General features: G+C 46.8%; 2 protein-coding genes across 3 annotated transcripts in view; one reads left to right on the forward strand and one right to left on the reverse strand.

Moving 5' to 3' along the window:
- LOC309552379 (acetylcholine receptor subunit epsilon-like) overlaps positions 1-16139 on the forward strand; it is a 66150-nt gene extending 50011 nt beyond the window's left edge. The window contains exons 9-12 of one of the 2 annotated variants that reach the window (XM_082253323.1): positions 2094-2208; positions 6597-6801; positions 11250-11383; positions 15947-16139. In XM_082253323.1, coding sequence (XP_082109449.1) covers positions 2094-2208; positions 6597-6801; positions 11250-11383; positions 15947-16126 — 634 coding nt within the window. In that variant the 3' untranslated portion in view covers positions 16127-16139. Of the gene's footprint in view, positions 1-2093; positions 2209-6596; positions 6856-11249; positions 11384-15946 lie in introns of both variants that reach the window. The other variant, XM_082253322.1, reaches the window with a different exon arrangement.
- Positions 16140-16252: 113 nt separating this feature from the next.
- LOC309552382 (eukaryotic translation initiation factor 4E type 2-like) overlaps positions 16253-24588 on the reverse strand; it is a 33913-nt gene continuing 25577 nt past the window's right edge. Inside the window, exon 6 of the mRNA XM_082253326.1 lies at positions 16253-16549. Within this exon, the coding sequence (XP_082109452.1) occupies positions 16510-16549 (40 nt within the window). The 3' untranslated portion in view covers positions 16253-16509. The remainder of the gene's footprint in view (positions 16550-24588) is intronic.

Here is a 24588-nt window from a genome sequence, read left to right on the forward strand (position 1 = left end):
TGAAAAGGAAGATCAGTTAATGCTTTTTAGAGGTCTGGTCTGCATACCAACATTTGAGCTACAAAATACGCCTAAGGACTACTGCCAAAACAGACAGTCTAGAAAGCAAGGGAGCCACATCCAAAGAGGTATAACAGATAAACTGCAGCCCCTGGATCAACTGGTCTGCCTGCTCAGCAAAGGCAAGGGGGAGCTGCTCACCCTTAAGGTCATGGTGTAAAAGCTTAGCCCATTCGGTCAGAGTTTATGACACCAGGGCAATGGTGAAGACCTGTCTGAGTGCCGAGCCAGCCACAGTGAGCATACTGCAAGCCACAGCCTCCGCCTTTCTGTCAGCCGGATCCCTAAAAGCCGGCAATTCTTCTACTGGAATCATGGTTGCCTTATTCAGCCTGGAAACCAGGGGATCCACCACCGGTGGAACAGTTCACTTCTTAAGGAGGGACTCTCCAAAGAGGTACCTCATAGAGAATCGCTTAGGGACCACAAAGGGACGTTTTGGGCATTCCCACTCTTTTGCAACAAATCTGTCAAAATAGGCAGTAAACAGAAACACCTTTGCCGCTCTAGACGGCTTGTGAGTGCCAAAGGGAACCGGTGCCTTAGCTATGTCCTCCATTTTTAAAGTCTCACGCACAGACACAATCAGTGCGTCCACCAGCGCCTTTTTGTGAGCTGCTACAGGAGGGAAGGAATCATCCTCACTATCTGAGAATTCAAGGTGCGTGACCGCAGACCCCTCAGGGCGGGCCCCGTCCGTGGTTGCCAGATTAGATTCAGGATCTGAGGAGACAAATGAAGCAGGGGAAGGTGGGGGGGGTGCTTTTTACTACCCCGCCGCCCAAAAGCCACCTCCACCCTGGACACAAAGGACCGTTGGTGCATCAATGGATGGTGGGGACACGGAGGGCCCCGCAGGCTCTGAGAGGGGGTCAGGTGGGGAAATGTGCTCCAAAGACTCTATGAGGAATAAGGGAACCCCACTAAAGTGCAAAAAGACACCGCCAAGGGACACCCCACCGCGCTGGTAACATCTCCCAGACGCAGACACAGATCAGGAAGAGGGGGCCATGGCAGGAGCCCGCACCAGGTACAGCCCCCCGAAAGTCAATCGCCAATGGGGGGACCCCCCCTCCGCCCCCATCGCCAGTACAACACTCTGTCCCAGCCCTAGGAGGTAGCCAGACCACCATACAACCCCAGTATAGATGGAGAGGGGGGAATGGGAGGAGGGGGGGCGCAGATGTGGGGGGCTAGATGACCCACATGACCATCAGACTCAGGGGGCCAAACGGGAAGGAGGGGAACCCGGAGGTCTGACCATCCCAGGAAGGGGACCGCGTCTATCCCAAAATCCTCCAGAGGGAGATGGGGGACAGCTACTCACCATACCAGGAACCAGACAGGCACTACTCCAGACAGAACCTCCTTGCCATCTAAATGGGGGGCTATTGGCCAGGAGTAACACTGCGATCAGGCCGAGACCTGGTCATATGCGACCTTGCGAGACGTTCAACTCACAGGCCAGCCCCCGTCCAGTGGGGCTATGTTGCAGCAGACCTAGAACGAAACTGAGGTCTGCGCGTGCCTGCTGGCCAGACTGGGGTGACCACTGGATCTAGATTATCCAGCCCATCGCCCAGTCTGGCAGTTGATTGTAGATCTCATGGGAAAAAGCCAGGAGAAAAAATGTATCTAAAAAGAAAAGAATTGCCAAGACCAGAGATCCCAGCAAGGAACAAGGTCCTTACTCCTGACTAGGCAGAAAAAAACCTATAGAAGCACCTATAGCAGAGAGGGGGAGTATACCTCCTGGGACTGCCCATAGGCGTAGTCAAGTTATTTTTCTGCTTAGTGTCCTACTCCTGTAGGGGGCAGTATAACCCAATGGTCGAGATCAGGAGCTGTGTCCGTCAACGAAAGAGAAATACTGATTTTTACTTGTGAACAAAAAGTGTCAGAATAGGCCTGGTCTTCAAGTGGGTAATATCTACTACTGGATTGATTTATATACTTAGCTTTGCTGTGAATGGGTTGGTAACGACATGAGAACCTGCCCAGAACTGGATCGTGACCCTTTGTTTCTTTTGTAGATATCTAATATTTGTGATGATCGTGTCAACAATTATTGTGCTCAGTTGTGTCATCGTTCTGAACGTGTCTCTGAGGACTCCCAACACGCACAACTTGACTGCCACCATCAAACGGGTGAGCCAACAATTCAGATACAGATAGCAATAAAACTTTTTTATTTTTAGAAAAGTAAGAAAGGACTAGAAATTCTGTCAGGACTTTACCTCTGTCTGTGTCCCCATAAGTAGAATTTCCCCTCACTTCCTGTCCACACAGTGGAAGCCAAAGCAGGAAAAGAAAAATATCCCCGATGGGTACACAGACCACAATTTATTGGAACAATAACAGACTTAGTACAGGAGATGGTCGGAGACTGCAGACATATTATGGAAATGGAAAAAGACTGCGGGCTTACTCCAGGAGATATGATCAGAGACTGCAGACTTACTCCAGGAGATATGATCAGAGACTGCATGCTTAAGAGAAGAGATGTTAGAAACCAAAGACTTACTATCAAAAACTGTAGAATTATGACAAAAGATGTTGGACACCGAGACCTACTGTGGGATATTGTCAGAGACTTCAGACTTACTACAGAAGATGGTAGGAGGCTGCAGACTTACTATAAGGAATGGTCAGAGAATGCAGACTTACTATAGGAGATGATTAGAGACTAAAGACCTACTATGGTCGGAGATACTACAGGAGATAGGCAGAGACAGGAGATACTACAGGAGATAGGCAGAGACAGACATAATGCCAGGAAATGGTTAGAGACTGCAGACTTATTCCAGGAGATGGTCAGAGACTAGGTATATATTACAGGGGATGGTCAGAGACTGGGTATATATTACAGGGGATGGTCAGAGACTGGGTATATATTACAGGGGATGGTCAGAGACTGGGTATATATTACAGGGGATGGTCAGAGACTGGGTATATATTACAGGGGATGGTCAGAGACTGGGTATATATGACAGGGGATGGTCGGCGACTGCAGACTTATTTCAGGAGATGGTCAGAGACTGCAGATTTACTACAGGAGATTGCTGGCGACTGCAGACTTACTACAGGAGATTGTTGGCGACTGCAGACTTACTACAGGAGATTGTTGGCGACTGCAGACTTACTACAGGAGATGGTCGGAGACTGTAGACTTATTACAAGATGGCCAGAGACTGGGTACATACTACAGGCAGGGACGGTGCTAGACTATTTTGCACCCTAGGCAAAACCAGCTACTTGCACCCCACCCCCCAAAAATAAAAATAACTGTACACATTGCCCCCTTTCCTGTACATAATGCCCCCCTTTTAACACTACACTCTGCTACACCCTCTTCCTGTACACACTGCCCCTCTTTAACCCTATACCCCCTTCATATACACACTGCCCCCCTTTAAGCCTACCCACCCCTTCATATACAAAGTGCCCCCCTCTCTAGAGGTGACATCCACCGGGGATGAGGAGGTGACAGGAGAGGAATGTCTCACTGGCCATGACTGCGCCCTAGGTGGTAGTGCGCCCTAGGCGGCCGCCTAGTTTGCCTAGTGGTAGCACCGGCCCTGACTACAGGAGACGGTCTGCAACTGCAGACTTATTATGGGAGATAGTCAGGGACTGCAGATATACTACAGGAGATTGTTGGCAACTTCGGACTTACTACAAGAGATGGCCAGAGACTGCAGGCTTACTATGAGAGATGGTCAGAGACTGGGTACATACTACAGGAGATGGTCGGCGACTGCAAACATACTACAGGAGATTGTCAGAGAGAGACATAATGCCAGGAAATGGTTAAAGACTGCAGACTTACTCCAGGAGACAGTCAGAGACTGGGTACTGTATATACTACAGGGGATGGTCAGAAACTGCACACTTAATACAGCAGATGGTTAGAGACTGCCGACGTACTACAGCAAATGGTCAGAGACTGCATGCCTAATACAAGAGATGTTAGAAACCACAGACTTACTACAGGAGATGTTAGACACTGCATACTTACTATAGGAGATGTCAAAGACTGCAGACTTACCACAAGAAATGGTCAGAGACTGCAAACATACCACAGGAAAAGGTCAGAGACAGCAGATATATTACATGGAGATGGTCAGAGACTGCAGACTTAAGCTGGATACACACTATCCAACTTTTGTGGTTAGATTTCCTTCAGATTTACCTTTTCTATGTAGTGCAAGGGCCTGCCAGATTGCATACAAATTGAAAGTGTTTAGGTTTGACCTCATATTATCTGGTTTTGGAAAGTCTAAAGGAAAAAGTCTTCAGAAAATCTTATAGTGTGTATGGCCCATTACTCCAGGAGATGGTCAGAGACTGCAGACTTACTACAGGAGATGGTCAGAGACTACAGACTTACTACAGGAGATGGTCAGAGACTACAGACTTACTCCAGGAGATGATCAGAGACTCTAAACATAATACAGGAGATATTCAAGACTGAAGACTTACTACAAGAAATGGTCAGAGAGTGCAGACACACTACAGGAGATGTTATACACTACAAACTTACTACAGTAGATTGTCTGAGGCTGCAGAATTACTACAGTAGATGGTCAGAGACTGGAAGAATCTGTAGGGAGCACACATGTGGGAGTCTACATTTGTAAAGGGGCTGTAGATACAGTGCATTGCAAAAGTATTCGGCCCCCTTGAACTTTTCGACCTTTTGCCACATTTCGGAAAAGATTAATTCGGAGTCTGTGTTTTAACCTGGAGTCTTGCCAGCATCCCTAATGAATATTGAACAATATGCCACATTTCAGGCTTCAAACAAAGATATAAAACTGTAATTTTTTTTGAAGAATCAACAACAAGTGGGACACAATCATGAAGTGGAACGAAAATGAATTGGATATTTCAAACTTTGTTAACAAATAAAAAACTGAAAAATTGGGCGTGCAAAATTATTCAGCCCCTTTATTTTCAGTGCAGCAAACTCTCTCCAGAAGTTCAGTGAGGATCTCTGAATGATCCAATGTTGACCTAAATGACTAATGATGATAAATAGAATCCACCTGTGTGTAATCAAGTCTCTGTATAAATGCACCTGCACTGTGATAGTCTCAGAGGTTCGTTTAAAGCGCAGAGAGCATCATGAAGAACAAGGAACACACCAGGCAGGTCCGAGATACTGTTATGGAGAATTTTAAAGCCGGATTTGGATACAAAAAGATTTCCCAAGCTTTAAACATCCCAAGGAGCACTGTGCAAGCGATAATATTGAAATGGAAGGAGTATCAGACTACTGCAAATCTACGAAGACCTGGCCGTCCCTCTAAACTTTCAGCTCATACAAGGAGAAGACTGATCAGAGATGCAGCCAAGAGGCCCATGATCACTCTGGATGAACTGCAGAGATCTACAGCTGAGGTGGGAGACTCTGTCCATAGGACAACAATCAGTCGTATTCTGCACAAATCTGGCCTTTATGGAAGAGTGGCAAGAAGAAAGCCATTTCTTAAAGATATCCATAAAAAGTGTCGTTTAAAGTTTGCCACAAGCCACCTGGGAGACACACCAAACATGTGGAAGAAGGTGCTCTGCTCAGATGAAACCAAATTCAAACTTTTTGGCAACAATGCAAAATGTTATGTTTGGCGTAAAAGCAACACAGCTCATCACCCTGAACACACCATCCCCATTGTCAAACATGGTGGTGGCAGCATCATGGTTTGGGCCTGCTTTTCTTCAGCAGGGACAGGGAAGATGGTTATAATTGATGGGAAGATGGATGGAGCCAAATACAGGACCATTCTGGAAGAAAACCTGATGGAGTCTGCAAAAGACCTGAGACTGGGACGGAGATTTGTCTTCCAACAAGACAATGATCCAAAACATAAAGCAAAATCTACAATGGAATGGTTCACAAATAAACATATCCAGGTGTTAGAATAACCAAGTCAAAGTCCAGACCTGAATCCAATCGAGAATCTGTGGAAAGAACTGAAAACTGCTGTTCACAAACGCTCTCCATCCAACCTCACTGAGCTCGAGCTGTTTTGCAAGGAGGAATGGGCAAAAATTTCAGTCTCTCGATGTGCAAAACTGATAGAGACATACCCCAAGCGACTTACAGCTGTAATCGCAGCAAAAGGTGGCGCTACAAAGTATTAACTTAAGGGGGCTGAATAATTTTGCACGCCCAATTTTTGAGTTTTTTATTTGTTAAAGTTTGAAATATCCAATAAATTTTGTTCCACTTCATGATTGTGTCCCACTTGTTGATTCTTCAAAAAAAATTACAGTTTTATATCTTTATGTTTGAAGCCTGAAATGTGGCAAAAGGTCGAAAAGTTCAAGGGGGCCGAATACTTTGGCAATGCACTGTACAAGCAGACTCTAGCAGTCTCTTGTAACCTGCCCCAAGTCCCTGGCTCTTTCATCTGTCCTCCTCAGGTTAAGCCAAGGGCTTTAGATCAACATAACAGCAAGGCAATTATCTTTTTCAAGGTCAAGCATGGTCTACAACCTTGTGAATTCCAGTTTCCTGGTCTTTCTTGCAGAGGCTCCTGGAGGTCTTACCGCGATACCTCCACATGAAGGTTGAAGCGTGCGAGGAAGAAGAGACACCAAAGGAGAGGAGGAAGAGCTCCCTGGGGATCATGCTGAAGGCCGAGGAGTACGTGCTGAAGAAACCACGGAGCGAACTGATGTTTGAAAGGCAGAGGGAGCGACATGGACTGAGCCGGGACTCCCGGGGCCACAGAGGTGAAGAGGAGGGCGAACCCAAAGGCAAAAAGGGGCAGTGGAGGTGGCGGATAGGTAAGGATAGGGCAGAGAGGCAGCCATTTTGTGTGGAAGCAGCCATATTTGGGCTGACCAAAAATACACCCCAACATAACCTACAGAATGAATTTGTTAGGATCTAGCCACACCAAGGGGCCAATATACAACAGCTGGAACAAATGTGGAGCAGGTACCGGGACCAACCAATCAACCATCTTCTTACTTTTCAAGATTGAACTTGATTGGTTGCTTGCTGCATCAGTTTTCTTTGTACTTTGGCCCCTTGAAAGTTTTCTGTCAATTGATGGATTAAAAATTGGTTCAGGTGACAAAATGGCTGCCTCAATTGCATCTATAGTTGTACAGGTACACTTGGCAACATAACAAGTAAGGTTCAGAAAGGCCACAGCCCAGTTGAGTGGGAAAAGTTTAGCATATTTCTGGAGAGCACATATTTTGGGTTACAAATGCAGTGTTCTTGGGACCATCAACATCTCCCGTGTTCTTAGACTTGCTGGCTTGGCAAAATCCACAGGCAGCCTAACTCTTTAACCTCCCTGGCGGTCTGATTACGGCCAGATTTCTGTGCTAAAAGCGGTACATTCTTTTGCATGGAAATCTGTTTTACATTTTAAAACTCACCTTCCCCTGCGATCCCCCACCGTCCTCCCGCTGTGTGTTTGGCCGATGCCCGCACTTGTCTTTCGGTTCCCTTCCCTGCGAGAGTTGCGACGCAGGGGGGTGGAACCAGCGGCAATTTAAAAAATGTAAATACACCAAATGAGATGATACAAAGCTGTGATCCTAACAGATTACACTGTATCATCCCATTTCACCACAGGATTTCACCTGGTGACTTTTCCAGTGCCCTGCCTGTGCTTTTCCAGTTCTTTGTGCCTGGAAAATTGAGAACGACCATGGTGTCCAAAAAGCGTTCTTTTTGCGCAAAATCGCTTTTAGACGAACTGGAAAACAGCAACAGCGAAACTGAGTTACTTGAAGAACTGAGCGATAGCGATTCATGGGAAAATTGGTCATCAGGTACAAAAAGTGACGACAGCGACGATATTTTTGGTAAAAAAAAAAATCGCAATAAGCGTACTTTGATTGGATTGCGCAAAAGGTATCGCGTCTACTAACTACGGGAAAGATTTAGGTCATTTTTATTGTTTTTTTTACTAGTAATGGCGGCGATCTGCAATTTTTGTGCGGGACTGCGACATTGCGGCGGACAGATCGGACCCCTAACTGACATTTGACACTTTTGGGGGAACCAGTGACATTACTACAGTAATCAGTGCTAAAAATATGCACTGTCACTGTAATAACACAGGCAGGGAAGGGGTTAACCCAGCGGCGATCAAAGGGTTAAATGTGTACCTAGGGGCGTGATTCTAGCTGTCAGGGGGCGTGGCTTGTGAAATGATCACAGAGACATGTAATCCTATAAAGAAGGATCACAGGCGCTCTGTGATCATTCCAGAGAGAAGAACAGTCAGCTGTGTTTACAACAACCGACCGTTCTTCTCTCTCTCAGCGGGGAACGATCGCGGGTGTCAGGCGGCAATCGGAGCCGCCTGCCCCATGCATTGGAGTCCCCCCTGCCGAATGAGGGTGGAAATGTGCCGCCGGCGGCGCACGCTCACCCCCTAGCTGCAGGCGCGTGACCGACATATACCTACGGCGGTTTGCGCAGGAGGGCCAGCCTGCCGCAGTATAACTGCGGCGGGCGGTCCTTAAGTGGATAATATGTATAGGTTTGTCTATTGACCTGTGCTAGCTGCTACATATCATTTCTTCATTTGCACATTTTTTTGGGTTATTTATCGCAAGTTTTTTGGATAAATCCAAAAAAACTTCATCCCCCCCTTTTTTGGTTTTAAGGGGGAGGCAGTTAATTGGCGTGGTTGGATTATTCAGCTGGGTAGCAGTTTCTTAGCTGTTGCTCAAAAAAAAAAAAAAAAAGACCATTGAACTCAGTACTCTATTACAGTAAGTGTAATTTGCTGTAAACTTACTGGAGACTGAGAAGATCGCTCTGGAGGTTCGATCGGGTTTCCACCCAAAGTCATCTAATGCAGGAACCCAGGCAATTGTGATTTATTAACTGCATGATTATTCATAGATTTGACAAACCGACAGGAAAAACAACTCACTCATCAATACTCCTTAGATCCGGGGTCTTCAAACGATGGCCCTCCAGTGGTTCAGGAACTACAATTCCCATCATGCCTAGTCATGTCTGTGAATGTCAGAGCTTTACCATTCCACATGGGATGTGTAGTTCCGCAACAGCTGGAGGGCCGTAGTTTGAGGATCCCTGCCTTAGATAATTCAAGATAGCAGATGGTGGAAAGAATTGGGATGCACAAGAGTAAGGGGAAACCTAATTCCCAAACTTGGATAGATATTAGAAAAATGGATCTCCCTAGCAGCAGTTAAACATAAAAATGCACCAGCAGCTGCATTACCTACTCCGTCGCTGTCCTTCGCACTCGACATTCAATCCACTTCCTGGGGGCCCAAGGTGCCAAGAGCTCATCCCTTGCAGGAGAATTAAAGAGGTCCGCATTTGGACATTACATGTGCCAGAAAAAGAAGAGTGAAGAGGACAACTGGATCAAAGAGGTGTAGCACCAGTGCCACCCCCGCAGGAGCAGCTTGAATAATTGTGCCCTGGTCTCTCACTGATTAATCCAAAGCCGGTCACAGGGTATTTTTACACAGCCAGGTGCACACACTCTTCCGCTCGTTGTCTCCAATAACCAGTCTAGGGCAGTGATGGCAAACCTTGGCACCCCAGATGTTTTGGAATTACATCTCCCATGATGCTCATGCACTCTGCAGTGTAGTTGAGCATCATGGGAAATGTAGTTCCAAAACATCTGGGGTGCCAAGGTTCGCCATCACTGGTCTAGGGGATGTGCTTTTTATGTTTTATTTGGGGAACTTGGATAGGAGAAGGCAGTTAGTAGGATACTCCAAATTAACTATCCACAAGAGAGGACAACTTCTTCAATTGAACTGTGTAGCAGAGTGTCATGGAACTGTGTAGCAGACTGTCATGGAACTGTGTAGCAGACTTGGCTATACAGAATTTAAGCAAGCCCCTTTGTAGCAGAAATAATCTAGTGGACTTTGCTTCTTCAAGACACTAGCCAGTGTCCCCTTTAGCTTACACCCAGTATGCTGACTTCTAGCACAAAGAAGGGGGAATTTAGCAACAAGTCTCTAGGATCCCTTTAGGGGGTCTGTACTCACAAGGCCCTGACTGCAAGTCACCTTCCTCTGTGATATCAGACAGGATTTGTGGACATCCTTCCTCATGGGTTTCAGCTTCAGTGTTTCAGGCTCTCAGGTCCCCCACCTGAGGCCGCGTGGCAGCCTGTGCAGGGGAGAGGTGGCAGCAGCCCCCCCCCCATCTAGACCTCTCTCTCTAGAGGTAGACTAGACTGGACAGTCACCGAGCATGCCTTGGGGAACATCCCTCTCTAATTGGCCAGGGCTGTATAAACATCCCATGCTCTCATCTGCCAGGTTTCTACCCACTCTCCAATATACTCCATGGCTATTGGATTAGTGTGAAACAGCATGAGCAGCACCAGAGCACACTATTGGCACTTTTCCACTGCAAGTACCTGCTCGGCTCCACTCGGCCCTGCTTGGCTGTTTGGTTTTCCACTGCATGGTACCGCATGGTACAGTGTTGGAACGGTTTGGTACGGTTTGGTACAGTTTGCTTATCCACTAAAGTAAAGTGGGTGGGATATCAACGATTCTCTGACCAATCAGTGGCTAGTAGTGACAAACAGTCAAGGATGCATGCAAAGGATTGTGGGATATGGTACCGGTACGGCCCTCTTGGAACCACAACCGAGGTGGTACCGTTTAAGCGAGCCGCACCGTTCGGTTCCATGTAGTGGAAAAGCGCCGCCGTACCGTACCGATCCGTTCCAACACCGTACCATGCAGTGGAAAAGAGCAAAAGTGAGCCGAACCATTCGGTTCCATGCAGTGGAAAAGCACCATTAGCAGCCTCTGCTTATCAATCACAGCTCTCTGTTAAGCAGACAGCATATAAATTTGCCTGGCTGCCTCCCTGTTAGGCAGAGAATCCAAAAACTATATACACCTACACTAGCACCTAGCTAGGAGGGTGCTACGCCTAGAGAAAAGGCAGAGCTAAGGAATTTGCAGGGTCAGATGGGCTTCCATGAGGAGTAAGAGGCAATGAAGGGAGGGATCTGGAACCCGGAGTTGGGCTTTACCAGATAACTAAGGAGGACTGAGCTAATGTGCAATACAGGACTGTTCACAGCCACCGAGGGGAATGAGGAAGGTTAGAGAGCAGAGACTTCTAGTGATGAACATAGAATCTGTGATGGGCTATTACATAATTGGTAGTAACCAATTGTCTTGCTATGTTGCAGTTGATGGATTTGATGTCGGGGTGACCACTCCCCTATTTAAGAATCTGGCCCACTGTGCCCCGGAGATAAAGGAGTGTGTGGAGGCCTGCAACTTCATCACCTCCAGCACAAAGGACCAGAATAAGACCAGTGCGGTAAGTCCTCTGCACTCTAACGCCTAGTACACACGATGAGATTATCGGACAAATGATTGTCCTTTTTTTTTTTTAAACTAGTCTCCATATTGAAAACAAATAGTGCCTCGTTTCCACTGAGCAGAACGGTTCGGGTCGGTGCAGTTTGGAAGGGTTGGAATGGTCCGGCCTATTCAGGTGACCATTTCCACTGCAAGTCAGACCGCCAGGGGCCATGCGGGGTTTACACAAAACTTGGTGTTTGTTTTGCGCTTTCGTTTGACGTGAGCATTGACGTTTTCCTGTCCGCCAATCAGTGGAATGTATCGTGTGACGCCAGTAGCTCCGCCCTAACCGTACCTTACCATTTCTTATGGCCCTACATCTGAAGGAGGACCAGGAATGGTGCTCTGTGGTTCGGTTGTATGGGCCACTTTCATAATGGAAACACTCAAAATAGTATACCGTACCGAACCGAACCGATCCGCTCAGTGGAAACGAGGTTTTGGCTACCAAGGTATAAATTCTCGTACGACAAAATAAAAATTCGGAAGTGATGTATTGTATTTGTATTGTATTTTCAGACAAAAACTGTACTGATTAACCACTTGCCGACCAGCCACCATAGTTTTACTGCGGCAGGTTGGCTCTATTACATGAAACGACGTACCTGTACGTTGCTTCGTGTAATAGATAGTAGGGGTGCGCACATGTGCCTATTGGCCAAAGGGGGAGCCAATCAGCGGGTCCGGCGAGTGTGATGTCCGCCGGCCACCCACGATTGCTCCCCATGGGAACAGAGCGGCGGTCTGACTATATAAACAAGGCACACCGCTATTCAGTCAGTGATGAACACAGGGATCCTGTGTTCCTGCTCTTAAGGTCTCTGTGTTCATCCAGTGAGTCCATCCCCCACACAATTAGAAAGCACTCCCTAGGAGCACACTTAACTATTTGATCACCCCTGGTGTTAACCCCTTCCCTGCCAGTGTCATTAGTACAGTAACAGTGCATTTTTTTTTAGCACTGATTACTGTAGTAATGTCACTGGTCCCCTAAAAAGTGTCAGTTAGGTGTCTGATCTGTCCGCCGCAAGCCCGCTAAAAATTTGCTGATCGCCGCCATTACTAATAAAAATAAATAAATAAAAATGACATCAATCTTTCCCCTAGTTTGTAGACGCGATAACTTTTGCGCAAACCAATCAATATAAACTTACTGGGATTTTTTTTTACCAAAAAATATGTAGCAGAATGGCCTAAATTGATGAAAAAAATTAGATTTTTAAATTTTTTTTTTATTGGGAATGTTTTTTATTTTATAGCAGAAACTAAAAAATATATATTTTTTTTTCAGAATAGTCGCTCTTTATTTGTTTATAGCGCAAAACCCCCCCCCCCTAAAAAAAAAAAAAACGCACAGGTGATCAAATACAACCAAAGAAAGCTCTATTTGTGCAGAAAAAAGGACATCAATTTTATTTTTGGGTACAGCGTCACACGACCAAGCAATTGGCAGTTAAAGTAACGCAGTGCCGTATCGCAAAAAATGACCTGGTCATTAAAGGGGTAAAACCTTCCGGTCCAGAAGTGGTTAAATGAAAATCATACGATTTGGTATCATACGAGAAACATTTTTTGCGTTTGTCCCTTCAGAAAATTTTGCACGAAAACTGTGTACGAACGATCAGATTATCGTACTATCGCTTCCAAAGCAATATTTTTTGTACGATATTCTGATCGTGTGTACGGGGCTTAATGGTTTGATAGAAAAAAATTGCATGAGATTTATGAAACATTTTACTGGTTTGACACATCCACACAGTAAAGATGGAAAATGGAAAGAGTTTTAATATTTGATTTTATAATAGAATGGGGCTGATTTACTAACACTGGAGCACACATAATGTGGTGCAGCTCTGCGCAGTAACCAATCAGCTTCCAGGTTTTAGCCCCCGTTCACATTGAGTGCAGCTTTGAAATCGTGTGACTTCATCTGCAATCAAAGCCGCAAGTCAGCGCCACTTCGAAGACATCTGTGCGGCTTCATGCACAGATGTCTATGCATGTCCGAAATCACCACAAATATTGCAGGAACTACTTTTTCAAATCGACGCGGCACCGCAAAGTTGGCATTGCATCGATTTGAACATGGCCATTGCTGACAATAGGGTGCGACTTGCCATGCAATTTTACTTATCAAAATGCATGACAAGTTGTCGCTCCAATGTGAGGCAGTCTCCAAGGGACATCAGCAACCAATCGCACCAGGTCGGCTTAATGTCAAAGCTTAACCAGTTCTGGACCGGAAGGATTTGCCCCCTTAACCACTTGCCTTCTGTGCACTTAAACACCCTTCCCATCCAGGCCAATTTTCAGCTTTCAGCGCTGTCACACTTTGACTGACAATTGCGCGGTCATGCTACACTGTACCCATATGAAATTTTTATCATTTTTTTCACACAAATAGAGCTTTCTTTTGGTGGTATTTAATCATCTCTGGGTTTTTTATTTTTTACAAAAAAAAAGAATAAAGACAGAAAATTTTGAAAAAAAAAAAGTTTTTCTTATTTTCTGCGAGTAAATTTTGAAAATAAATTTTTCTCCTTCACTGATGTGCGCTGATGAGGCGGCACTGATAGGCTGCACTGATGAGGTGGCACTTATGGGCACTGATGAGGTGGCACTTATGGGCACTGATGAGGTGGCACTTATGGGCACTGATGAGGAGGTACTAATATGCCGCACTGATGAGCACTGATAGGCGGCATTGATAGGCGGCACTGATGAGCACTGATAGGCGGCACTGCTGGGCACTGAGAGGTGGCACTGCTGGGCACTGACGGGCGGCACTGATGGGCACTGATAGGCGGCACTGATGGGCACTGGTGGATGGCACTGATGGGCACTGGCGAGCACTGCTGGGCGGCACTGATGAGCACTGATGGGCAGCACCATCAGTGCCCACACTCAGTGCCCATAGTGCTGCCAGTCAGTGCTCATCAGTGCCTAGATGAGCAGGCACTGATGGGCACTGACTGGCAGCACTATGGGCACTGATTGTGGGCATTGATGGGGGGCACTGAGGCGGGCACTGATGGGGGGGCAATGTGTATGTTTTTTTACCTTTAGTAATCAGCGCACTGGTGATCGGTCCTCTGATTACATTTCTCTGTGTCCCCAGCGGCTGTCGGCTCCCCCTCCTTCCTCACACTGCAGGCTCTGTGTGAGGAAGGAGCGCCGGTGATGAGAGATGATCTCATATGTTTACATATGAGATCATCTCTCATTGGACGGCTTGATCACGTGGTGAATGGCCGCTGTGATTGGCCATTCACCACGATCTGTGATTGGCCGTGTCCAAGGGACACGGCCGACACAGATTCTCCCCGATGCGCGCTCGCGGGAGCGCGCGGGGAGAGTCTTTCTGGGAGGCCGTTTAAAAACGGCCTCCCGAAAATTCAAGTCCGCGCTGCAGCCGTATATAGGCTGTAGCGCGGATGTCAGGCGGTTAATGACCAGGCCATACTTTGCGATTCGGCACTGCGTTACTTTAATGGAAAATTGCGCAGTCGTGCGGCGCTTTACCTAAATACAATTGATGTCCTTTTTCCCCCCACAAATAGAGCTTTTGGTGGTATTTGATCACCTGTGCGGTTTTTATTTTTTGCGCTATAAACAAAAAAAGAGCGACAATTCTGAAAAAAAAAAAAAAACAATATTTTCACTTTCACTTTCTGCTATATAACATTCCCAATAAAAAAAAAAATTAAAAATCAAAATTTAACATTTTAGGACAATTTGTTTTCTGCTACATATTTTTGGTAAAAAAAAAAAAAAAATCGCAATAACCGTATTTTGATTGGATTGCGCAAAAGGTATCACGTCTACTAACTACGGGAAAGATTTAGGTAATTTTTATTGTTTTTTTTTTACTAGTAATGGCGCGATCTGCGATTTTTAGCGGGGCTGCGACATTGCGGCAGACAGATCGGACCCCTGACTGACATTTTTGACACTTTTGGGGGGACCAGTGACATTACTACAGTAATCGGCGCTAAAAATATGCACTGTTACTGTACTAATGACACTGGCAGGGAAGGGGTTAAAATTGTAGGTGATCAAGGGGTTAAATGTGTACCTAGGGGAGTGATTGTAACTGTGGGGGGGGGGCGTGGCTTGTAAAATGACCATAGAGACCTGCGATCCTATATAGAAGGATCACAGGAGCTCTGTGATCATTCCAGGGAGAAGAACGGTCGGCTGTTTACAACAGCCGACCGCTCTTCTCTCTCAGTGGGGAACGGTCATGGGTGTCCGGCGGCAATTGGAGCCGCCGGCCCCGTGCATGGGCTTCCCCGCCGACGAGTGGGGGCGGGAGCGCACCGCCAGCGGCGTGCACTCGCCCCCTAGCTGCAGGCGCGACCGACATAGGTCTACGTCAGTTTGCGCGGGAGGGCCGCACTGCCGCAGTAAAAAGGACTTGTGTCTTTTTTTAACCTAACTATGTAACTATGAATCTGGATACATACTGCTCCTTTAGGAAGTAGCAAAGCTGTGATGAGTTTCTTCTCTTCATTTCTAGGAGATGGAAAACTGGATCTTGATCGGGAAAGTTCTAGACGTCTTGTGCTTCTGGGGGGCTCTCCCACTCTTCGTGATGGGAACCCTCGCCATCTTCTTCATGGGGCACCTCAACAACGCACCAGAGCACCCCTTTAAAGGCGGCGGACACCAGTTTCCCCCGTGTACAACTTCCAGTTAACCACCCCTACCAGGTATTCTGATGTGTCAGTGTTCAAAGCCAAGAAACATGCCTGTAAATATTGTGAAAAACCTCACAAAAATATTTTATTGTAAATTACTCTTTTTTTTTTTTTTCATTTGCAAGAAAAATAACAGCTTATTATTATTCGCCCATCGACACTTCTGACAACCCAGCTTACAGTTTTGCTTCGTTGTGTTGGCACTGGTGGAGTTTTTTCCCGGTTCAGACCCGGTGAAGATTTGAAGCCAAGATTTTCCGAAATGGCCTGACCAAAGTGCGACAGAGCCACGTTCTGATTCCAGGTCTGGGTTTGCCAGGATCTAATATGACGGATCTTCCCGGACAGTGTGTGGTAAAACGCACCAGTGAGACGGAGGGTGCTATAGAGTCAGTTTTGTATTTCTGAAACTTGAGTTGTCTCTGGTAAAGTAAATAAAATCCTTATTAAAGTATATGTCTGGGCCAAAAAAAAATAAAAATTTTTAACACAAAATCACACATTTAGTAAATCCCTGCAATAACATGCACACCCCCCACCCATGTTTTTTATCTTTAAAATGCTGCAACTCCAAAAAATAAATAAACGGTTGATCCTGCTGGAAATCCAGTGATCTCCTAACTTCTTCTGTTCTCTGCTGCACTAAAATCTAAAACAGTTATCAGTCCCGCCCAGGTTTCCTTTATGTACTACTACTCTATGTCATGGAGAGGCAATGGGGGCAAGGCTGCTGCTTCACAGATATAGTAGAGTGAGTGAGCGTTGTCACCCAAGGACAGGAAGTGTGGTACTGGCAGGATCGCCAGGTGGAAATAAAGGAATAAAAGCCTGAAAAAAGAAAACAAATGCAGCAACCACATCTAAGGGCTAGTAAGCTGTCATGCATCAAGTATTTGTTCTTGGGTTTAGATAAACTTTAACCACTTGCTGCAAAATCACATTCCTATATGTCATTCTGCGTCAAGTGGTTATATGCAGCTGCGGGCATCACCCCGGTACCCTTTTTTTAGAGCCAACAGTCGGCTTTCTTGTGATAACAACCAATGCGGCTAAGCAGCCGCTCATTTGTTATCATAAGCAGTGAGAGGGGACGCCCCCTCCTCCCGGCGCTCTGCCCGGGCTCTCCTGAATCGGCTTTGTTAGGGGTCTCTGATGTAGTAGTTTACTGGAGCCTTAAAGGTGGCAGATTTTTAAAAAATGTCAGTATTCAAAAACAACCAAACTTTGCGTTTTGAATGCTTTTAAGTGCAAAGGAGGAATATGGGGTCTTACAGACCCCAGATTCCTCAAAAAAAATACCGGACATAACTATTGCTGTCACAAGGGTTTACCATTCCTTGTGACAGCAATAAAAGTGATAAAAAAAAAATTGGATTTTTGTACTTACTGTAAAATCCATTTCTCTGATTTCATTGGCGGACACAACTCTCCATATTCAGAACCATAGGGTTATATTGCCCAATACAGGAGTAGGCCACTAGGCAGAAAAACGACTACACCTATGGGCAGTCCTAGGTGGTATATATCCCCCTCTCTGCTTTAAGCCTTCAGTTTAGTAACAAGCAGTGTCAGAAATATCAAAACTCCATAGAGGAGTGGGTGCTGTGTCCGTCAATGAACTCATAAAAATGGATTTTACGGTAAGTACAAAAATCCTATTTTTTCTTTCATTCATTGATGGACACAGCTCTCCATATTCAGAACCATAGGGTCATCCCCAAGCAGAGCCAAACATGAGTGGTGGGACAACAAAAAATCCCAAGGGTAAACACAGAAGCCAACCAGGCAAACAGGAGCTCAACAAAAAACAACTGGAGCCCGACCTGAACCATACACCCCCAAAGAGAACAGACCCTCTAAACAGCAGCCTGCAAAATCTTGCGGGCAAAGGAAGCATCCGCAGATGCCAACATATTCACTTTGTAGTTATTTAGTGAAAGTGTGCACCGACGACTAAATGGCCGCCTTGCAAACCTGCGCCACTAATGCCTGATGATGGAGGGCCCAAGAAGCACAAAGCACCCAAGTAGAGTGTGCTGTTACAGGGAAAGGAGGAATTTCACCCTTGATAGACTAGGCCTGAGTCACTGTCTGTCTGATCCATCTGGAAATGGTTGCAGAAGAAGGCGAACAACCCCTTTTTTGATCCATCCATGATCACAAAAAGAGAATCTGATCGATGAAAAGACTCAGTGGCTGTAAGATACGCCTGAACCACATCCAGGGCATGCAACTCAAATTCCCTAAGATGTTTGAGTTGCATGCCCTGGGACACAGGGAAGGCAACACAATGTCTTCATTCAAATGGCAGTCAGAGACCACCTTAGGAAGGAACGACGGACGTGGGCGAAGAATCACCTTATCTTAGTGGACCACCAGATAGGGGGTATGACAAGATAATGCCACCAGCTCCGACACCCTGTACGAAGAGGTGATAGCCACCAAAAAAGACACCTTCTGGGACATTGTAAGCAGGGGAATATCCCGAATATTTTCAAAGGGAGGCCTCTGGAGAACTGAAAGCACCAAGTTCAAATCCCACGGCGGTAGAGGAGACTGCCCCGGTGGAGTCAGGTGTCAAACCCTTTAAATAAAAGTACGCACCAAGGAGTGCGTGGCAAGGGGTCGCTGAAATAAGACCGCCAAGGCCCAAACCTGGCCCTTGATGGTACTCAAGGACAATTTCTGCTCAACAACTCGTTGAAGAAAGGTTAGGATCCAAGCCGCTGAAAAAGAACGAGGGTGAACACCAATTTACTCACACCACAAAAATGTACCCTTTCCGTGTACGATGATAAATCTTCCTAGAGGTAGACTTCCTAGCCTTCAGCAGTGTCAGAATCACCGACCCAGGCAAACCTCTATCCTTCAGCAGCTGGCTTTCAACAGCCAGGCCGTCAAAGCAAGTGACTGTAAATCAGGATGGAAGGCCATTGGGACAGAAGATCTTACCTGAGAGGCAGTCTCCAAGAGACATTAGCGACCAATCGCACCAGGTCGACGTACCAAGACCGGTGAGGCCAGTCCAGGGCACTAGAATGACTGGCATCCCTTCAGCCTCGATCCTGCGCAAAAGCCACAGCAGAAGCTTCAGAGGAAGGAAGGCTTAGATCAGACGATACTGGTCCCACGGGACCACCAGAGGATCCCATGCCACCAACCTCGGTACCTCTCTGTTGAGCTGAGACGCCAATAGATCCACCTCGGGGGTGCCCCACCTCAGACATATCTGATGAAACACGTTCAGATGAAGGGACCACTCCCCTTGGTCCAACGCCTGCCAGCTGAAATAGTCCGCCAGCCAGTTTTCCACTACTGAATAGTGTATGGCGGAGAGTGCCGGAACAAATCGTTCTGCCCACCGAAGGATGCCGGCTACTTCCAGGGCTGGCAACACTCTTTGTTCCAATCTGGGGATTGACATAAGCCACCACCGTGCCATTGTCCAACTGGATCCGTACCGGGAGCCCCTGGAGTCGATCCGTCCAGTGATCCAGGCACAGCCTGATCACCTGAAGTTCCAAGACATTGATCGGTAGTCTAGATTCCTCCAGCATCCAACAACCCTGAGCGGAGCTCAGTCCTAGGACAACTCCCCACCCGGACAGACTGGTATCTGTGGTGACCACTGTCCAGTACAAGGGGAGAAAGTATTTGCCCTGCCGAAGAGCCGGATTGCAAACCCACAAGACCAGGGATTCCCTGGTTTCCCGGCTCAGCCGAATCTGATTGTCCAGGGCGCACGTATGGAACTGTTCAAACGGAACCACCTCAAAAGATAGATACCATCAGGCCCAGCACCCGCATGCAAGTCCGGAAGGAGGACAGCCTGCTGGACAGCAGTAGATGAATCGCAGCATGCAACTTCTGGAGTTTGTACAGAGGAAGAAACACTCTGGCTAGAGCTGAATCCAGAGTCAGACCCAGATAATCCAATTCCAAAAGCAGACTTCTGGTAATTTAGAAGACAACTGAACTCCTTCTGGGTCTGTATAGTGATCTCCACGTCGTCCATCAAGGCAGCAGAGGACTCCGCTCGCAGCGGGGAGGTCGTCCAGGTAGCCCAGTACCGCAACAGAACTGATGCCAACACTTTTATGAAGACCCGAGAGGCGAGACCAAAGGGTAACGCCACAAACTGATAATGCTTCTCTCCCACAACAAAACAGAGGAAGCGCTGATGTCAGGCACATACTGAATGTACAAGTAAGCATCTTTGATGTCGATAGAGGCACGAAAATCCCCCTGATGTAGGGATTCCACCACCGTGCGTATGGACTCCATTCTGAATTTCTGCACCCGCACAAAGCAGTTCAGGGTCTTGAGGTCCAGAATCAGACGTACCTTGCCCTCTTTCTTTGGGACCGTGAACAAGTTCAAATAAAAACCTTGAAATTGTTCTGATACCCGAACCGGGACAATCACACCCTGAAGCAACAGGTCTTGCACCGCTCCGAAGAGTGCTTGCAATTGGTCTGGGGACAGACGGATATTGGAAGGAAAGAACCTTTTTACAGAGGACAAGAACGAAACGCTATCTTGTAACCAGACAGTATCACTTTGTGGACCCATTTTTCTTTTACCAAAGAGGTCCACAGGCCTGGAAACCAGCGAATACGTCCCCCCACCCCATGTATGGGTGAGGGCGCACCTTCACGTTGAAGGAGCCTTGTCCGCGGGTCTAGAGAATTCCACTCTCGACTTGCAAAACCAGGGCTTGGAACCTTCCGAGGAGGACTTGAAAGGTAGTGGACCCTGAGGGGCAAAAAAACTTTTTGTGAGCCGAGAAAGACTGACTGCGTCTTCCCAGACTGTGGAAGAAAGGAACTCTTCCCCCCTGCGAGATGCTTAATGATGTCATCCAGGGTATCCCCAAACAGGCGATCACCTTGGAAGGGTAAAACAGTCAGAGCTTTTTTTTTTTCTTTAAGTCTGGTCCGCAGATCAACACTTAAGCCACAATACACGCCTAAACACCACTGCCGAAACAGATAGCTTAGAAATCAGAGGAGGCACGTCCAAAGAGATACTGCAGACAAACTGCAGCCCCTGGACCAACTGGTCCTTCAACTCAGCAAAGGCAGGGGGAAGCTGCTTACCTTCTAGATCGCGGCACAACAGTTTAGCCCACTTAGTGTTTGTGACACCAGGGCAATTGACTGACCTCTGGCCGAACCAGCAATAGTGAAGATACTGCAGGCCACAGACTTTCTGTCAGTCAGATCTTTAAACGACAGAGATTCCTCTACTGGAATCATGGTTGCCTTGTTCAACCTGGAGACAGGGGGGTCCACCACTGGTGGGACAGTCCACTTCTTGAGAAGTGACACTTCAAAGGGGTACCTCACAGCAAAGTGTTTAGGAAGCACAAAGGGGCGTTTTGGATACTCCCAATCTTTATAGACAAACTTGTCAAAAAAGGAGGGATAAGGAAGCATTTTTGCCGTGAGACAGCTTGTGGGTGCCAAAGGGAACAGCCACCTCTGCCGCAGTCTCAGCTGCATCCTCCATTTTTAAAGTCTCCCACACAACTGTAATCAGTGCGTCAACTAGCGCCTTCTCGCACGCAGCTACAGGTCTATCTGATAGATCAGAGAGCGTGGCTACAAACCCCGCAGGGTGGGAAACGTCTCCGGCAGCATAGTCAGATTCAGGGTCTGAAGAGACAGATGAGGTAGGGGAGGGCGGTGGATGCTTTTTGCTAGCCAGCCGACCAAAGGCCACCTCCACCCGGGAAACAAAGGACTCCAGGATCACTGTCAGTGCATCAATGGATGGCTGGGACCCCGAGGGGCCTGCTGCCTGCGAGAGGGGTTAGGTGGGGAAACATGTTTCTGAGACTCCATATGGTAAAAGGAGGAACCAACCACAAAAAGTGTCTAGCACAGCTATGGGACTCCCCCACCGCACCTGTAACAGCACCACAGGGGCTCCAGCAATCAGAGCACCCTACAAGCTTCAGCAGAGAGAGGGGGTGGGACCCCACCAGACTCATCACCCAACCCGAGTAGCACCGTTCTGCACCAGAGATAGCTCAGTATCCACGTTCAGGGTCCAGGGGAAAAGAAAAACCCAGGAGTCAACACCAGGGAAAAAGGAGGAGTTCCCACAGCCAAAATCGCCACACAGAGGCTCCACTGTCATGACCGCCGTTCCTAATGCACGCTGGATTAACTAACATGGCTGCCAGACTACACAAATATGGCCACCGGTTAACAGATTCACACAGGCCCCAAAGAAATGGCACCGAGCACAGCAAAATGGCCCCTACACGCGGCATCCACGAGGCTCCCAGGGACTCAAGAAGGCCCACAAAGACCAACAAACACAAGGGTGGTCTGGGGGGGAAGGAGAGGAACCCGCAAGTCTGACTGTCCCAGGAGGGGCCTGCGTCCACCCCAAACCACATCCAGGGGGAGAGGGGGAAAACAGCTACTCACCATACCAGGAACCACTCCAGACAGAACCTCCTTACCATCAACCAGGAGGAACGCTGCGACTCAGGCTAAAACCCAGTCGTATGCAACCTCGCAAGGCATTTTACTCGCAGGCCAGCCCCCGTCCAGTGGGGCTATGACGCAGCCGACCCAGCGCGGAGCTCTGGTCTGCGCACACAGGAAAAAAAACAGGAGAAAAAATTCCATGTAAAAAGAAAAAAATGACAGGACAAGAGATTCCGGCAGGGAACTAGGTCCTTACTCCTGACTAGGCAGAAAAAAACTGAAGACCTATAGCAGAGAGGGGGGTGTATATCACCTAGGACTGCCCATAGACGTAGCCAAGTCTTTTTTTCTGCCTAGTGTCCTACTCCTGTAGGGGGCAAGATAACCCAATGGTTCTGAATATGGAGAGCTGTGTCCGTCCATAAAAGAAAGAGAAAAAAAAAAAAAACAGAAAAAAAATAACATTTAAAGCACCCCATTCCTCCGTACTCGTGTGCACAGGAGAAAGTATAGGTAAGTCGCACCCGCAAATGTAAACAGTGTTCAAACCACACATGTGAGGTATCTCCACGATTGTTAGAGCGAGAGCAATAATTCTAGCCCTGAACCTCCTCTGGAACTCTAAACTGGTAACTGTTAAAATTTTGAAGCATTGCCTATGGAGATTTTTAACTACCCTTGTTTGTCGCCATTCCACATTGTGCAATTTTAAAGCATGACATGTTAGTTATCTATTTACTTGGCATAAAATCATCTTTTACATTATAAAAAAAAATTGGGCTAACTTTACTATTTTGTTTGTTTTTTCCTCATGAAAGTGTATTTTTTCCCAAAAAATTGCGTTTGAAAGACCGCTGTGCAAATACAGTGACATAAAATATTGCAACAACCGTCCTTTTTTTCTCTAGGGTCTTTGCTAAAAAATATATATATAATGTTTGGGGGTTCCAAGTAATTTTCTCGCAAAAAATACAGATTTGAACTTGTAAGCAACAAATGTCAGAAAAAGGCTTAGTACTTAAGTGGTTAAAGTGGTTGTAAAGGCTGAACATTTTTTACAGTGGCTTGCTATTGGGGGCACTAGTCAAGGGGGAGGAGCCAAGAGGGCCAGCGGAGGACCCGAGAAGAGGAGGCTCGGAGCTGCTCTGTACAAAACCATTATGTTTGCCGAACCTTTAATGCCACTTTAATGCTTTCAATCTTTGAATAGAATGTGTACAGTGAGTATAAGACAGAAGACAGCAATTACCGTCTTATTCAATATGCCAGTGGGGCGCGGGTTGTGAAACAAACTGCCACATTACAATGCTGCTCTTTGAATAGAATTTAAAGTGGTTGTAACCCTACAAAAAAAAAAAAAAAAAAAAGAGCTCCTTGTTCCCTTATAGCGGATTAAACAGCATAGTGCTTGTGCGTTCTAACCTAAAAAAAAAAAACCTGCCCGTTCCTGTGTCCCCCTCTGTGTGCTGACCACGGTAATCATGGCTGCTGATTCCGGATTACTGTGGTCAGTTTACGTGTCTCCGTCATTCGTGTTCTTTACCTTCAGACATCTTTCCTTTACAGGGTAGTTAGCATAGGGCTTAGAATGGGGGTGAGAGTAGATTTAAGCTTAGTTATCTTGTGACTACACAAGTGACTTTTCATTAAAGTGGTTGTAAAAGTAAAGAACAATTACAGCCAGCTCCCCTGTTCTATTAATCTCTCCTACACTGTGTAAATGTTTTTTTTTTTAACTATGCCTGTAAACACCTTATCTTCGATCTTTAATGGCTGGTCACGTGACCTCCGGCCACTCTATTCCTCCAATCTATGGGTTACAGCAGGAGGGGCTGAGGTCCCCTCTGACATCAGCCAGGGAGGTCACGTGACCGCTGTGCTGGCTGCACAGCCCCTCCCGCTGTTACTTATCTTTGATCTTTTAAGGCCGGTCACATGACCTCCGAACAGCCTGGTGACAGGGTCTAATTCTGTGGCACAAAGCACTGACAATTTCTACACTATTGCTACATATTAGG

Source organism: Pelophylax lessonae (assembly GCF_965119305.1).
Source record: "Pelophylax lessonae genome assembly, chromosome: 4".
In the NCBI taxonomy this organism is placed as follows: Eukaryota; Metazoa; Chordata; class Amphibia; order Anura; family Ranidae; genus Pelophylax; species Pelophylax lessonae.